The sequence below is a fragment of the Bubalus kerabau genome, chromosome 11 (genome assembly GCF_029407905.1).
Source record: "Bubalus kerabau isolate K-KA32 ecotype Philippines breed swamp buffalo chromosome 11, PCC_UOA_SB_1v2, whole genome shotgun sequence".
Lineage (NCBI taxonomy): Eukaryota > Metazoa > Chordata > Mammalia > Artiodactyla > Bovidae > Bubalus > Bubalus kerabau.
Window position 1 is genome coordinate 105,232,515 of NC_073634.1, and position 15,397 is coordinate 105,247,911.

The 15,397-nt window shown below is 46.9% G+C and overlaps 1 protein-coding gene across 5 annotated transcripts in view; it reads right to left on the reverse strand.

The window, feature by feature from the left end:
* Positions 1–2,217: 2,217 nt before the first annotated feature.
* TTF1 (transcription termination factor 1) overlaps positions 2,218–15,397 on the reverse strand; it is a 29,048-nt gene continuing 15,868 nt past the window's right edge. For 4 of the 5 annotated variants that reach the window (XM_055541480.1, XM_055541482.1, XM_055541483.1 and 1 more), the window contains 6 exons: positions 14,734–14,864; positions 12,720–12,954; positions 9,704–9,793; positions 8,450–8,515; positions 3,732–3,817; positions 2,218–2,494 (listed from right to left, as the gene is read on the reverse strand). In XM_055541480.1, coding sequence (XP_055397455.1) covers positions 2,310–2,494; positions 3,732–3,817; positions 8,450–8,515; positions 9,704–9,793; positions 12,720–12,954; positions 14,734–14,864 — 793 coding nt within the window. In that variant the 3' untranslated portion in view covers positions 2,218–2,309. Of the gene's footprint in view, positions 2,495–3,731; positions 3,818–8,449; positions 8,516–9,703; positions 9,794–12,719; positions 12,955–14,733; positions 14,865–15,397 lie in introns of those variants that run through there. The other variant, XR_008700620.1, reaches the window with a different exon arrangement.

A 15,397-nucleotide genomic window follows, 5' to 3' on the forward strand; every position in this document is an offset into this window, starting at 1 on the left:
CATGGAATTCTCCAGGCCAGAATACTGGAGTGGGTAGCCTTTCCCTTCTCCAGGGGATCTTCCCAACCCAGGAACAGAACCCAGGTCTCCCACATTGAAGGCTGATTCTTTACCAGCTGAACCACAAGGGAAGTCATATTTCCATCAGCATGAAGATTGGTATGTTTGACAGACAGAAGGAGGTGACTAGGGCAAAATGCTTGTTATATAGAAAATCCTCACTTGTTTCCTGAATACTTATTGTCTGTTCTGTGTACAACATGGTGATAGGTCTGGGGATATACTGTAAAGAAAGCTGAGCGCCGAAGAATTGATGGCTTTTGAAATGTGGTGTTGGAGAAGACTCTTGAGAGTCCCTTGAACTGCAAGGAGATCCAACCAGTCCATCCTAAAGGAGATCAGTCCTGGGTGTTCACTGGAAGGACTGATGTTGAAGCTGAAACTCCAATACTTTGGCCACTTGATGCGAAGAGCTGACTCATTTGAAAAGACCCTGATGCTAGGAAAGATTGAAGGTGGGAAGAGAAGGGGACGACAGAGGATGAGATGGTTGGATGGCATCACGGACTCAATGGACATGAGTTTGGGTAAACTCTGGGAGTTGGTGATGGACAGGGAGGCCTGGTGTGCTGCGGTTCATGGGGTCGCAAAGAGTCAGACACGACTGAGCGACTGAAGTGAACTGAACTGAACTGAGGACTCCTAAATTCGTTCTCTGTATTCTTCCTTCTCCCATGATGGCAAGTTTGGGAGAATGTCTAGCTCTGTGGATGAGTTAACCAACATCGCATATCATGGTGCCACATAAACAACATCAGAGAATTCTCAGGGGAGGGGGTGTCGCATCTTGGCACAGAGGGGGACATCACAGCATGCGATGCTGTTCACCCACACCTCCTTTTCTATGTTCTCCCCTGTACAGACGAGGCTAGAAGCCTGGGAACTTGATTCCCCTCGCCAGCAGGGTTCTGCTAAGGGGCTGCCCATGGGAGGCACTTGTGGGAGGCTAGGCTAGGCTAGGAGGGAGGCAGAAGCCGTTGTGTTCTAAGCAGACACAGGTGCATAGGCTCCTGCAGCAGCAGACAGCCCAGAGTCTGCAAAGTCAGCACCAGGGCGTGTTCATCTGGGCCGCTCGGGGCTGTAGCCGCTTCCCCTCAGTTCCCCATCACTGGGCAGTTCAGCCTCTCTCAAACAAAGCGTTTGCCCCTTTGTCCTGTGAACAATTTCATAACCTAAATCCCTATACTAAATTCTCTGTTTGAAATATCTAGAGCGGTTTGCTTTCCAGATCGATGGACTAGCCCAATGTTAAAATTACCTTTCAGCTTCCATCAGGTATGGGTTGTGACCGAGACCCAGACAGCATCTGCCAGTAAGTCTTAACGGAGGCAGTTTTTTCCAGAAGCAGTGGAAGAGACTGCTGGCTGGTTTGTTTTTTCCAGTTAAACAGCAGGTGAATTCTGTGACTGGCTTTGAAAGGGCCAGTTTTATGGACAACACCTATCTTCAATACTAGAATCACACACAGGAAGACGAGATACACCCACCATGACGGGCACATGGGAACTGAAACTGGGCTGTGGAAACACAAACCTCCCTGTACCACTTACCTAATACACACACAAAACATACGTCTAAACAACTGAAAAACAGAAAGCAGAATGGCATGCACTAACAAAACTGTTAATGTTCTTTTTTTGCCGAGTGTACATACAGTTGAATCCACACCATGAAAATGTTCACTGGAGGAATTCCGTGGCGGTCCAGTGGCTGGGATTCTGCGCTTTCATTGCCTAGGGCCTGGGTTCAGTACCTGGTCAGGAAACTAAGACCCCAAAAGTTGCACGGTGCAGCCAAAAAAAAAAGAAAGAGAGAAAATGTTCTTCAGACGTGACTGCCTTGTTGCCATTAGAAGGATCTGGGACCCTGCTGTTTTGTGAAAACCATTCAAAAGCAAAGTGCTAGTCACTCAGTCGTGTCCGACTCTGCAATCCCATAGACTGTAGCCCGCCAGGCTCCTCTGTCCATGGGATCTCCTAGGCAAGAAACTGGAGTGGGTTGCCATTCCCTTCTCCAGGGGATCTTCTTGACACAATGGCACAGAAATATTAAATGAACCCATACACTCACCTTTCTTTTCACATTCAGACAGACTTGAATATGAAATGTGAACCAATGTTTAAATGCTCCAGAATGTAAGTTATCATTTTCAGACCCTTCTTTAGTAAAATCAATAGTGAAAATATCTTTATTGACATCTATAAATAAAACCAAACCCAGAAAAATGGACAAGAGAGAGTAACAGCTGCTTAACTTTTTTCATCTCTGTCTTCTCCCTCACTGTCGTCGTCATCATAATAAAAGATGTCTCGAAACAGGAAGACAGGCTTAGGGGCTGCTGGAGCCTGGATCTCAGTCCCTTTTTTCTCCATCTTCTTCTCCAACTTCTCTTTAAGCAGCGGGAGACTAGTCTCATAAAGGTAGTCTATGATCTCTAAAGAAAAGAGATTGAATCTTGAGATGGTCTGACAATGCCTCATTTCAAAGTCAAGGACAGAGGGTGCTTATGATGACAATGTATCGCTACTGGCTTTACTGTGTGCCAAGACCCAGCTCTTACTGGTTCACTCACAGTCCCTTGTTCAACCCACTAAAAAATCCTATGAGGGGTAGGCACTATTGTTCACCCATTTTTCAAATGAGGCATAAAGACATTATGTAACTTGCCCAAAGTCATGGAGTCAGGAGGGTAAAGTCAGATTCAAAGCCAGGAAGTGGGGTCTGCTGAATGCAGGAAGCAATTGGTCACACTACGGAGCAGAGTATCACTCAAGCCAGCAGTTCCCAAACAGACGCTGGGCAGGGTACTGGTGACTCAGTTGTAAGTTTGTTAGAGAAAAATCTCGCCTCTGGACCCAGCCTAGACATTAGGATGCACCGTATCTGCGGTAAAGCCCAGGGTAAGTCCCCTACATAGGAACCTTCAAGCTGAGAACTTTCAAAATACGAGCATGTGTTTGCATCTCCAATTACGTACGTCAGTTCGCGTGTCTGGTGTGCCCTGTCACAGGTGTGCATCCCCTACAGGTGGCTTTGCTTTGTGTACTTTACATATACCTCTTACTCTCATGGTCCAGGTTTGAGAATTACATGTGGAAATCACTCACAAAAGGCTTCAGACAAAGAGCTGGGCGCATCCAGTTGTCTGTGAAACTGTGTGTGCAGGCATGTGGTGTGAACCAGTGTATGTAAGCGTATGGTGTGTGCAACCCAGGATCACTCACAGTTACACGTCAAGTGCTTGCTAAGTGCCCAGCACCCTGGTGACCACATTTTACAAGTTTGTTAGCTCTTCTAGTACGTTCAAAAAAAGGTGGGGTTGCATGCGTGTGTGTTCACTTGCTCAGTTGTGTCTGACTCTCTGCAACCCCATGGACTGTAGCTTGCTAGGCTCCTCTGTCCGTGTGATTCTCCAGGCAAGAATACTGGAATTGGTTGCCCTTTCCTTCTCCAGGGGATCTTCACAACCCAAGGATTGAACCCATGTCTCCTGCATTGGCAGGCAGGTTCTGTACCACTGAGCTGCCAGAGAAGCCCCAGGCAGGGGTTATCATTTGTCAGTTTTCACATTTGAAAAGTCTGAGGCTCCCAGAAGTCACCTGCCCGAGGTCACACGACCAACATGTGCCCGCACGCGCTGCTTTAACTATTCAAATACTGACGGCACTGACCTGGGAAAGTCTTCTTCTGCCAAAAGGGAACGCAGGTAGCTTTCAGTTTATAAAATTTAGTCTGGACGTAAGATGGGGGAACATCCCTTTAGAAAGGAAAAGGTGTCAAAAAGTTAGTGGCAGTTCAAAATAACTCATTCCAGTCCTGTGTAGTAAATGCGCTGATTAAGGAAGGGGTGGTCTACAGACACAAGTAGCTTTCTTAATCCTCGTGTCTGCACATGTGTGACAAAAATAAGACATATGAAAAGCTACTGTCCACGTAAACACACACATACGAAAGGAAGACAGACAGCAGTGCACTGAGATGAACTCTGTCCAAACTAGAATAAACCACCTGCGACACCAGTGCACACGGGCTGATGCTTCCGTGTCCTGGCCTGGCTCCCTGCTCGCCACGGAGCAGCAACGAGCCTCACCACCGCTCTGCGAGGGGGCTCCGACTCTGAGCCCTCACTTTGGAGATGGGGAAACCGAGGCACAGAGAGCCAGCCAAGGTTTTACAGCTGTGAAGGGCAAGGGCTGGGACGTCGCTAGGGTCCATTCCAAATTCTATACTTTTTTTGGCTATCAGATAGATTTTTTTTTAAATTGAAGTTAATTTATAATATTAAGTTTCAAGTGTGCAGCAAAGTGATTCAGTCACACACAGTCACACATATTCTTTCCTCAGATTTTTTCCATTATAGATTAGTATAGGATATTGAGTATAGTTCCCTGTGCTATACAGTAGGTCCTTGTCATTTACATTATATAGTTGTATAGATATGTTAATCCCAAACTCCTAATTCATCCCCTCATCCCTTCCCACTCTCCTTTGGTAACCATAAATCTGTTTTCTATGTCCATGAGTCCATTTCTGTTCATAAGTAAGTTCATTTGTATCATCTTTTTAGATTCCACACATATCACATGATATGTGTCTTTCTTTGACTTATTGCACTTAACTAGGATATCTCTAGGTCCATCTATGTGGCTACAGATGGCATTATTCACAAGTCCTACACTCTTTACTACAGTTAGGATAACTATATATTTGTCACGATGCAAAGGCAGGTGTCTGGACTTTTAATTTTGCAAAGCTGAAGAAAGTGGACACTTACGGTGTGATGGTGAGTCAAATTCATTTTCCACTTACAAGAAGCAGGATGGACACAAACAAATCTTAAAAACTTTTTTTTAATTGAAAATTCACTAATGTCACTTCCTGGGCATGTGAAAGTGAAAGTCGCTCAGTTGTGTCCAACTCTTTGTGACCCCACAGACTATATAGTCTGAGGAATTCTCAAGGCCAGAATACGGGAGTGGGTAGCCTTTCCCTTCTCCAGGGGGTCTTCCCAAACCCAGGGATTGAACCCAGGTCTCCCACATTGCAGGTGGATTCTTTACCAGCTGAGCCACAAAGGAAGCCCTCCTGGGCATGTCTTCCCCTTTAAACCATAAAAGTGTGACATATTTGTTTTGACAATTAGCTAATCTAGATGTTATATGATTAGTGGGAACAATTTGATCTGCTACACACGTGGAAGACAGCTGGGCTCTTTATACCTCTTTGCGGCAGCGGCGGCTCGCCGAGCACACACTATGCGCCACGCACCGTCCCCTTCGGTCCTGATTACGGACGCGTTCAACCATCCCGCAAACGAGGAACGGTGGCGCGGAGACCAGCGAGGGGACCGCCTGACGAAGGCCAGCTAAATACCGAGCAGAGTTCTGGGTCTTGACGCCCAGTCTGTCTGACTGCAGAGGCCAAGTTCTAGGCCATCTGGAAAACCTTCCTTCTTCCCACAGTGCCCTGTGCCAGACTGCTCTGCAGATCAAAGCTTGGGCTTCAAGAAGTAACATTTTCAAATGAAGTGGGTGTTACATCTCATTAGGCAGGGATGCTGTCTTTAAAATCCTGCCTAAATAATTCATGAGGGAGGCTTCAAGAACCTGAGGAGACCAAACTTTCAATTTAATTACTTTCACTGTTTTAATTTATTATTAAAACTTTGAGAATGTTCTACTTCCAACAGTATTTGACTGGATGCCACGATGTCTATTTTATAGCTTTGAGATTCCTAAATCTCTTTTTTCTTCTTTCTAATCTTTTGGCCATGCTGCACAGCATGTAGGATCTTAGTTCCCCGACCAAGAATCAAACCCACGTCCCCTGCATTGGCAGCGCGGACTCTTGAGCACTGCACCTCTAGGGAAGTCCTGAGATTTCTAAACCTTAACCAGAACATTCAATATTTAAGTATATAATTCTACTTAAAATCACTAAAAATCCACTTTAAGAAACGTGATTTGAGGCAATGTTGCAAGATACCCAAACACTTATTGGAAAAGTCAGGGTTTTTCAAAAGTGGTTTGTATGGCAAAGGCAGAGATGTATCCACATGAATACTTCTTGGGGTGGGAGTTGGTGGGGTGCACAGCAGGATCTCCTTCCTTCAAAGCCCCTGACACCTCCCCCTTAGGGACCCACCAGCTGAAGACCAGATGGTGTACTGCTGAGACGAGCGAGAAAGAAAGGAAAGGGTTTGGAACCGTGGGCGTGTGTGACTCTTGACAGGGCCTGCCACTAAATGATTCCAATGCCAAGTAAAAACAAACAGCCAAAACTGACTGTGCTTTGTCCATAATCCTGAGATATAAATAACTGACCACTATGCCTTATGTTTGAAACTCCAATACTTTGGCCACCTGATGCGAAGAACTGACTCATCTGAAAAGACCCTGATGCTGGGAAAGACTGAAGGTGGGAGGAGACAGGGACGACAGAGGATGAGACGGTTGGATGGCATCACTGACTCAATGGACATGAGTTTGGGTAAACTCCGGGAGTTGGTGATGGACAGGGAGGCCTGGAGTGCTACAGTCCACGGGGTTGCAAAGAGTCAGACAGGACTGAGCTACTGAACTGGACTGATGCTTTATGGACTATGCTTTGTCCATAATCCTGAAATATAAATAACTAACCACTAGAACCAGTTTACACCCTTCCTAATGGGTCAATGACAACCTCACATCAGCAGCCACGGTTCTGAAAGGCAGCCAGGCTGCAGGAGCCCTGCTCCCTGCTCCACCGTTCAAACCTAAAGGCCAGAGGGTCCCTCAATGCCCCGCCTCCCAAAGCCCACCAAACCTGCGCCCCACAGTGCCTGGCAATCTGCTGGGCTTAGAGGCACAGGGCTCTGCCGGCCAGCTCTCCCTGCTGGGCCAGCAGTGGCTTCAGATCTTAGGAGGGGTGGCCTCTCCTTCACTGGCTGAAAATGCAAGGACTTGTAGCAACAAAGGCAGAGAGTGACAGCGGATGAGAGTGAAATGGCACTCCTCAGGTGAGAAATGCAAATGATCAGCACAGCGAGGCCCCGAGAGGAAGAGGAACCTGAGGGGGTCTCAAAATATCTCCCCACAGCCGTTTCCTACCACCAGGAGAGAAACTGTCACTTTTCTACAAGGGGAAATGAGGCAGAGTCCAGGGGTCAGAACCACAGGCCTCAGGACAAGGTGGGACCTGGTGACAAAGACACAGCCCCGCCCCTGAGGGACTCCCATGTACAATACAAAACGCAAATCTAGCCGTGAGGGAGCCTCCGACAAGCTTCAGCTGAGGCAAGTTCTACAGGACGACTAGCCTGCGTTCTCCCACAGTTTCAACATCATTGAAGACAAAGGCGTTAACAGATACATGCTGTTGTGTATAAAACAAATAAACAGCAAAGACCTAGCGTATAGCCCAGGGAACTATATTCAACACCTTATAATAATGGAACAGAATGTGAAGGACTTCCCTGGTGGCCCAGTGCTGAAGAACCTGCCTTCCAACGCAGGGGGCGAGGGTTCAATCCCTGGTCAGAGGACTAAGATCCCATGTGCGGAGGGGCAGTGCCACAACAAAGACTCAGTGTAGCCAAAATAAATACAATTTCTTTTTTAAAAAAATGGAAAAGAATCTGAAAATACACACACACACACACACACAAAACTGAATCGCTTTGTTGTACACGTGAAACAAATCAACGACACTGCAATGATAAAAAGAAAGAAACACAGAGGCAGAAGAATTCTGCGGATTAGATGACGCTAAGGAGACAGATCCTGGGTTGGATCCTAAGACGGTGGAATGTGCTTTGAAGGGATTTCTGGGACAACGGGTGAAATCCGCACGGGGCCGTGTGTTAGAGAAGAACACTGCAGCCACGCAGACGCCCCGGGCGTGATCACTGTGCCGGCAGATGCAGGGTAACATCCTTGCTGAGGACACGTCGTCCACCACTAACCCTCAAGTGGTTGATGGAAACAATTCTATTCCCTTGGAACGGGGAGCAGGAGGGGGACAGGGACGGAGGGATGACAGAGCCAACGTGGCAGATGGTAGGAGGCTGGTGATGGGTGAGGGCCACGTGGGGTCCTCCTGCCAGTCGTAACTGGTGAGTTCTTTAAGAGACTCTACACACATTTCATTCACTCTTCGCAGGTGTCCTGGGGGTGGAGATGGGGGCTGGAGTAGAGGGAGGGTTGGTATGATTAACCTGGTCTGGTACTAAGGGGGGCAGGGGCGGTTCACCAAGACAATACATTTTATAAGGTTCATAAACATAATTTATAAGGTGAGTAACATAAGCAGCGCAAATTTCAGTCCTGTTCTTTGAAGTCTGATAGCCAGTCATTTATTAGATGTCATCTCTTATCTTTTCATTAGCTTAATATTAAACAAATGGCCTTACCCTATGATGCTAGCAAGATCTTCCCAGTCTATTTCATTAACATCTTGCACATTTATTTCGTACAACCTATGAGAAAAAAATAAAAATTTAGTTTTCAAGCCAAAATTCAGCATGATGGCCATCTTCATGGACTCACAGAATATTAAGAGCTGGAAGGCCTCAGTGTGTCCACCTCTGTTCCAGCTCCCTGTGTTACCCAGGCCCAGTGGGTAACACAGGCAGGCAAACCCAAGGTTAGTCCAAGGTCATGGGGTACGTGAACTCCAGACCAAAAAGCCTCCTCTCCTCCTCCTGAGCCCTTTGCACCTCCCACCAAGCCATGTCGCCTCCTCACAGTAAAAAACATCAACTTCACAGTTAATGTTCAACATCCTGTGATAAACCGTCATGGAAAAGAACGAAATATGAAAAAGTATACTGTATATATAGAAATACACATATATATGTATAACTAAGTCACTTTGCTGTACAGCAGAAATTAAATCAACTTAAGACTTCCCTGGTGACTCAGACGGTAAAGCGTCTGCCTACAATGCGGGAGACCCGGGTTCAATCCTTGGGTCGGGAAGATCTCCTGGAGAAGGAAATGGCAACCCACTCCAGTATTCTTGCCTGGAAAATCCCATGGGCGGAGGAGCCTGGTGGGCTACAGTCCAAGGGGTCACAAAGAGTCGGACATGACTGAGCGACTTCACTTTCACTTTCCTTTCATACTTCAATTTATAAAAACAAACACAAGCTCGCCATTCAACGCAGACACACAGGAGTAGTGACTGTGCGCTCAGCAATGACTATGTGACAGACACTGGGTTAAGGCCTTGCACCCGTGAATCCACTCGCCCTCGACACTATCTGCTGAAGCTGGGGGGACTGTGTCTATTCTGCACACCAGGAGACGCACTGAGAGCTCGGGTCACTGTGGGACCACCAACACGATGTACCCTCACTGGAGCCCAGGCCCGCCTGACTTGAGAGGTGCTCCTTGTCTCTGCTAGTCCCTCTGGTAGAGAAATAAAGGGGGGGCGGGCATCCCCAGCCAGGCCAGGGTGGAGAATGAGGAAGCCCACCGAGGAAGGAGCAGCAGCATTCCTGACAGAGAAAGGATGAAGGGTGCCCAGAATCCAGAGGCTTCTTCAGCTCTTCGGCGCCCCTCCTTTGACACAAGCCCAGGTCCATTAGACCCACAGGCTTGGTTAACTACTCATTGCCTAGAGGGAAAAACGGGTAAAACAGTGTTGCTGACTATTTCTGTACCTTTCGATCAGATTGATCTTGGCCTGCAGGGCGTTCACTCCTCGGTACACGTCCCGACCATTCGTCATCCTCTTGGTTAGAATTTCCGTCCTGTGTTAACAGAAAAACAGTTTACTTTCAGGGTAAAGTTTCCATTAAAATGTCCTTTGTTTTCCTCATTGAAATTGTCCTTATTCAGGATGTTGTTCAGGCCGTAAGGTGGTATCTCAGTGGTGCTTCCTCTAGGATGAAAGTACCTAAGTTCCATAAGGAAGGCTGAGCACCGAAGATTCGATGCTTTTGAACTGTGATACTGGAGAAGACTCTTGAGAGTCCCTTGGACAGCCAGGAGATCAAACCAGTCAATCCTAAAGGAAATCAACCCTGAATATTCATTAGAAGGACTGATGCTGAAGCTCCAATTTGGTCACCTGATTGGAAGAGCTGACTCACTGGAAAAGACCCTGATGCTGGGAAAGACTGAGGGCAGGAGAAGGGGGTGACAGAGCATGAGATAGTTGGATGGTATCACAAACTCAATGGACACAAGTCTGAGAAAACTCTGGGAGATAGTGGAGGGCAGAGGAAACCAGCGTGCCATAGTCCATGGGGTTGCACAGATGGACATGACTTAGCGAACAACAACCAAGTTCCAAGGCATCATACACTCCAGCACTGAAGCAGCCCCCCAGCCTTGGCTCACCTCCCCTCAAGTATAGAGAAAATTAAAGAAATATTTGGAAAAATTAAAAAAACAATTGTCCTTATTCAGAACTACTTTCTAACTTTTGCAACCCATCACTGCTAGCATTTACCACGATCAAGAATACACTTGTTTTTAAGTGGGAAAGTACAAATAAATTGACAGAAAGCTGTTGATTATTTATTGAAACTGGATGATGGCTACAAGGAGTTCTAAGTTAGTGTGTCATAAAATTTTAATGATAAACAGTTAAACAAAGGAAGAAAGAAAAAATAAGCCTGCTTGCTGGTGCTAAAGGGTGCTGTGTAGACTCAATTTATTTTTGATTGCTTATAGAACAGGGACATGGCTGTTATTACCTTTGAGCTGTTGAAATACCAAATAAGAGACATTGAGTAAAGTGATAAATGATTCAATGATTCCTGTAAGGCTCAAAGCTCATGGCTGAGGAAAAGGGTTCCCTGGAGTTCCTAATGAGAGCAGGAACCTAATTAAAAATATTTAAAAAGTGCTTCTCTTAAAGAGTGAAATTTGTCACAATCTGATGGACAGATCACAAGCTGTGACATTTGCTTTCCTGAGAAGGAAGATGCATGACACACTCAGAAACCGACACTTCTTGGTCGGCTGCCCACGTCCCTGGTTTTGAAATGTATCACCTGATGCCACTTCAGTGTTTCGTGAAGTAAATCAATGTTCAGTGTTCCAGTTTTCTACATTTTCTTCCAATTAAAAAAGACGCCCTGCCTGTTATTTAGTTACGCTGATTCTGAGGCATGGCCCTCTTGGTCGTTTCCCTTCTAAGACACTGGCGTCTCATCTCTAAGGCTTATCACCCACTCTTTTTCTTAGCCACATGACTTGCAGGATCATAGCTCCCCGAGCAGGGATCAAACCCAGGCCTGACCCAGAGAAGGCATGCAGTCCTAACCACAGGACACCAGGGAAGTCTCACTGCTTTTTGTTTGGCCACAACCTGCAGCAAGTGGAACTTCTCCGACCAGGGATCGAACCTTTGCCCCCTGCAGTGGAAGTGCAGACTGAAACCAGTGGACAGCCAGGGAAGTCCTCCCACTTCTTCAAGTCTAAGTTACCAGAGGTAGAAAGGTCTCTGATTCCTCCATAGTACCTGTTTCCCCACCTAAAACATTATCTGTTCTTTGGAGTTTATGTCCTGAGGACAGTCTTCTAGAAAAATAAATAAGTACCCTACAGCAGAGCTGCCAGGTATGTACACGGTATACAGTATAATCCAGGAGTTTGCTTTTAACGCACAACATGCCCACTCTGGAGTCCATTCTTCAATAGTCAAGTCGATGGGGCCCCCTTTGTGTAGGAGGCCTGGGGCGTGAGCTCAGGACCACTGCTGCAAGCTATCATGTTGCAGCTGAAGTTCAGCTCAGAGCCTTTGCAGGCTGGGGAAACACTACCCCAGGCAAAGAATGTGTGGCCAGAGCCAGACTGAAACCACTTCTACGGATGCACCTAAAAGCCTTCCAGGACGAACGTACGGCCGCCCTGCTTCGGCGAAGGGGAGTCTGAATGAGAAAGAGAAAGTCAAAGTCAAAAAAAAAAAAACAAAACAAAAAAAAAACCAAAGAAAGCAAAAATAAAGAGGGAGAGCTATTTCTGATCATTAGGCTTGTGATTTCTCTCCTGAATGTTAGTTTTGTACTTTTTTTTCATGCTATAAATAGGTAACAGCCTTGTTTTATGAAGAAAGGGACAGAGTGAAAAAACCAGAAGTCAATACAATATTCAATAATATTGAATACAATATTCAATATTAAGAAGATTCAAGTTCTATTTACAAAACAGACATAGAAAACAAAGTTTTGGTAACGAAAGGGTCAGTGGGGGAGGGACAGATTAGGAGATGGGGAGTAGCAGGTGCTAACTCCTAGATACAAAACAGACACACCAGGTACAAGCACAGGGAACTGTACTCAGTATCCTGTAAATACTGGAAAAGAATATGAAAAATTCTCTCTATATAGCTGAATCACTTAGCTATATCTCTGAAACTAATACAACATTGTAAATCAAGTATACTTCAATTAAAATAATAAAAAGAATTTAAAAGGTTCAAGTTATTTATGAAGTAGCCACACGATGAATCAGGGTTGGCTAAGTGCCACCTTACATCAGACACTGACATCGAAGCTGCTGGAGCCGAGGATCAGAGAGGATTCCTCTTGACCTGCAAGGCTTTCCACATGGTAGGTAGTTACAGGTATTCTTAGCAACCTCCCCAGCCCACCCACTCACTACAAACTGCCAAGAAGGGGGAGGTCGGCACCTTGTTGAGATTTAGGTAAGAAGCCTCAAACTTACCACTTACTTTTACACTGCATCCAATTCCTGGTTTCCACTCTAGCCTCCACTTCTACCCAGGATATGCCTTTGTAGAGCTTCTCCCGAACAATCGACAGGCGGCCTTCAGGGTTCAGCTGCAGTTTAGAATCCATCTCGTTTAACTCCTGGGGAGACATTTTCTTCAGAATCACTTCTTCAACGGCCTTGATTAGTTTCTGGGTTTCCGTCTTGCTCCAGGCACCATGATTAATTTCTGTTGACACAAAAGGATGGTCTTGAAGCTGCTCATCGATTTGCTTTCAAACACAGTATTAAAAACACGACGAGAATGATGCAGATGTGTCACGGACATCAGTCCAAACCCCCAGAAGGGACAACAGCTAGAGAGGTTCCTGTCGTCGACTGTGGACTCTGGGGGGCTGAGACGTGCCACCGTCGGTTCATGGACTGTAACACGTGGGCCACTCTGCTGGGGGGCTGCTGATGGTGGGGGAGGCTGTGCGTGTGAGGGGTGGGCATACAGGAAATCTCTGTACCATCCTCTCACTTTAACCGTGACCCCGAAACTGCTCTGGAAAAATGAAGTCTTTACAAACAAAAAGATAATCAGCCACTTTCCAAAAGATAACGGGCAACATCTGAATTATACAAACAGTTTACATGCAAATCAAGACGAAACTACTAAAGTGCCCACAGATTCTTTTTAAGAATCAAGGGTGTGTATACACGCACACGCATGCACACACATACAACCAATGGCTAAAAAAAAAAAAACAAAAAAAACCAACCCTTTCTTAAAGCAATCTATTTTTTGTTTTTAACTTTGAAAAAGCCGTTCTTTCTGTTTCTAAGAGTAATCTCTCCTGCAGGTAGTTGTGAGTTCCCTAAACATTTAGTGGGGAAAAAAGCAACCAAAGGTCTTCCATGTTATATGCGTAACTCCCCACAAGAGTTCCCGGAGAGGAGTACACGGTGGAGCGAGGCCACAGCAGCACGTGAGGATGAAGGCATCTGAGAACCTCGACAGCCAATCACCGCTGCAGGCGCCAGAGCACCCACTGTTCACCCTTCTTGTCTAGCTGCTCACATGCTAAGGACGAGGCCGCAAACCGGAAGGCTACACCTATCTTTGATTTGGCCTCAGTGTTACTGTTACTATTTTCCCAATAACAATTAGGATGAATATTTAAAAGTCAGGAGAGTCCCAAGGATAAAAAAGTAAAATTCCCAAAAGATACTTTGATTTCACATGTGCGTGCAAATTCAGATGTTTGCTTTACTTCCTGGAAACTGGCAGAATTGGCCACGCTGAGGCTTGGCTGGCACTGGTGGCACAGAAGGCCTGGTCTCCACCCCCTCGGGGTCTACCGCATGCAGACATGCAGACACCTGGCTGGGACCCACTGCCCCGTTCTGCCTGCAGGCGGGAGACTGGCCATCGCCCCATGAAACTCTGCATTGATGCAACTGAATCACGCTGCAATGACATCACACTCGTGCTCAGCTCCACCTTCAAATATTTACTGGAAACGCAAGGCTGATTTAGCCTCTGGGCTGATGCCAACACCTGCTAAGGACTGCCTTCTTAAAGCTAACTGGGGATTTTTTTTAATGTGGAGAGTACAACCAAGGCAGCTTTTAATGAAAGAGGAGGAAGAGAGACAGGCGATGGCGGACACTGTGGGAAACACCCCCACCCAACAGGCCCTCCCTGCAACGGCCTCCTGGGCCACCTCGGGGAACAGACCTTGGCGGCCCCAGCTCTCCTGTCCACCGGCTTCCTCGGGTTTCGGTTTATCTGGCAGTTACAGTCAGGCTGAAAGCTACTGAACTGAGTTCAGTGCAGCATAGAAATCAGCCTGGGGAGTAAGGGTTGTGTGGTTTCAACCGTGCCCATGAAGAAATGAATCGATCAGGGAATGGCTGAAAAAGTGATGGCTCTCTCAGCAGACAGGTGGGCAGTGATGCCTGGGCCCTGGGCCATTCTGGGCTGGGTTGTTCACCCGGGTGGGCACCAGGGGCCACGACTTACGACCGCTGATCTGGGAGAACTTCAGGGCCACGGAGAGGCTGCTTCGAGACACCATCTCGCCAATCTTCTTCCAGTCGTTCCCGTGCAGGGACTGGTATATCTTCAACTTCTCGGTATCTCCTTTGCTGTACCTAAGAGGAAGAGAAAACAGGTCACAGCTGAGCAGGAACCATAAGCTTAAAACCTGTATCCTCACTGGGCACTCTGCGGTGCTGGAAGCGGCTGAGTGGGGTGGGCCATCAGGATACCAGCTCCCAGGATCCAGAGCCCTGCCCCTTCCTGCCTTGGCATCTCACCCGTGACAGTGAAGTGAAAGTCACTCAGCTGTGTCAGCTGTGTCTGACTCTTTGGACTGTACAGTCCACGGAATTCTCCAGGCCAGAATACTGGAGTGGGTAGCCTTTCCTTTCTCCAGGGGATCTTCCCAACCCAAGGATTGAACCCAGGTCTCTCGCACTGCAGGCGGAGTCTTTACCAGCTGAGCCACAAGGGAAGCCCATCTCACCTACGGGCATCCTATAAATCGGTCACCACGGTCCCTGGCCAGAGGCCTGGCTCACTTACGCAGAGGCTAGGGCAGATGGATCTGATTATTCTCCAGCCAGACACATAAAGGCTCCGAACAATAAAACCGGGACTTTTGGACTATGCCTGCAAAGGCCAG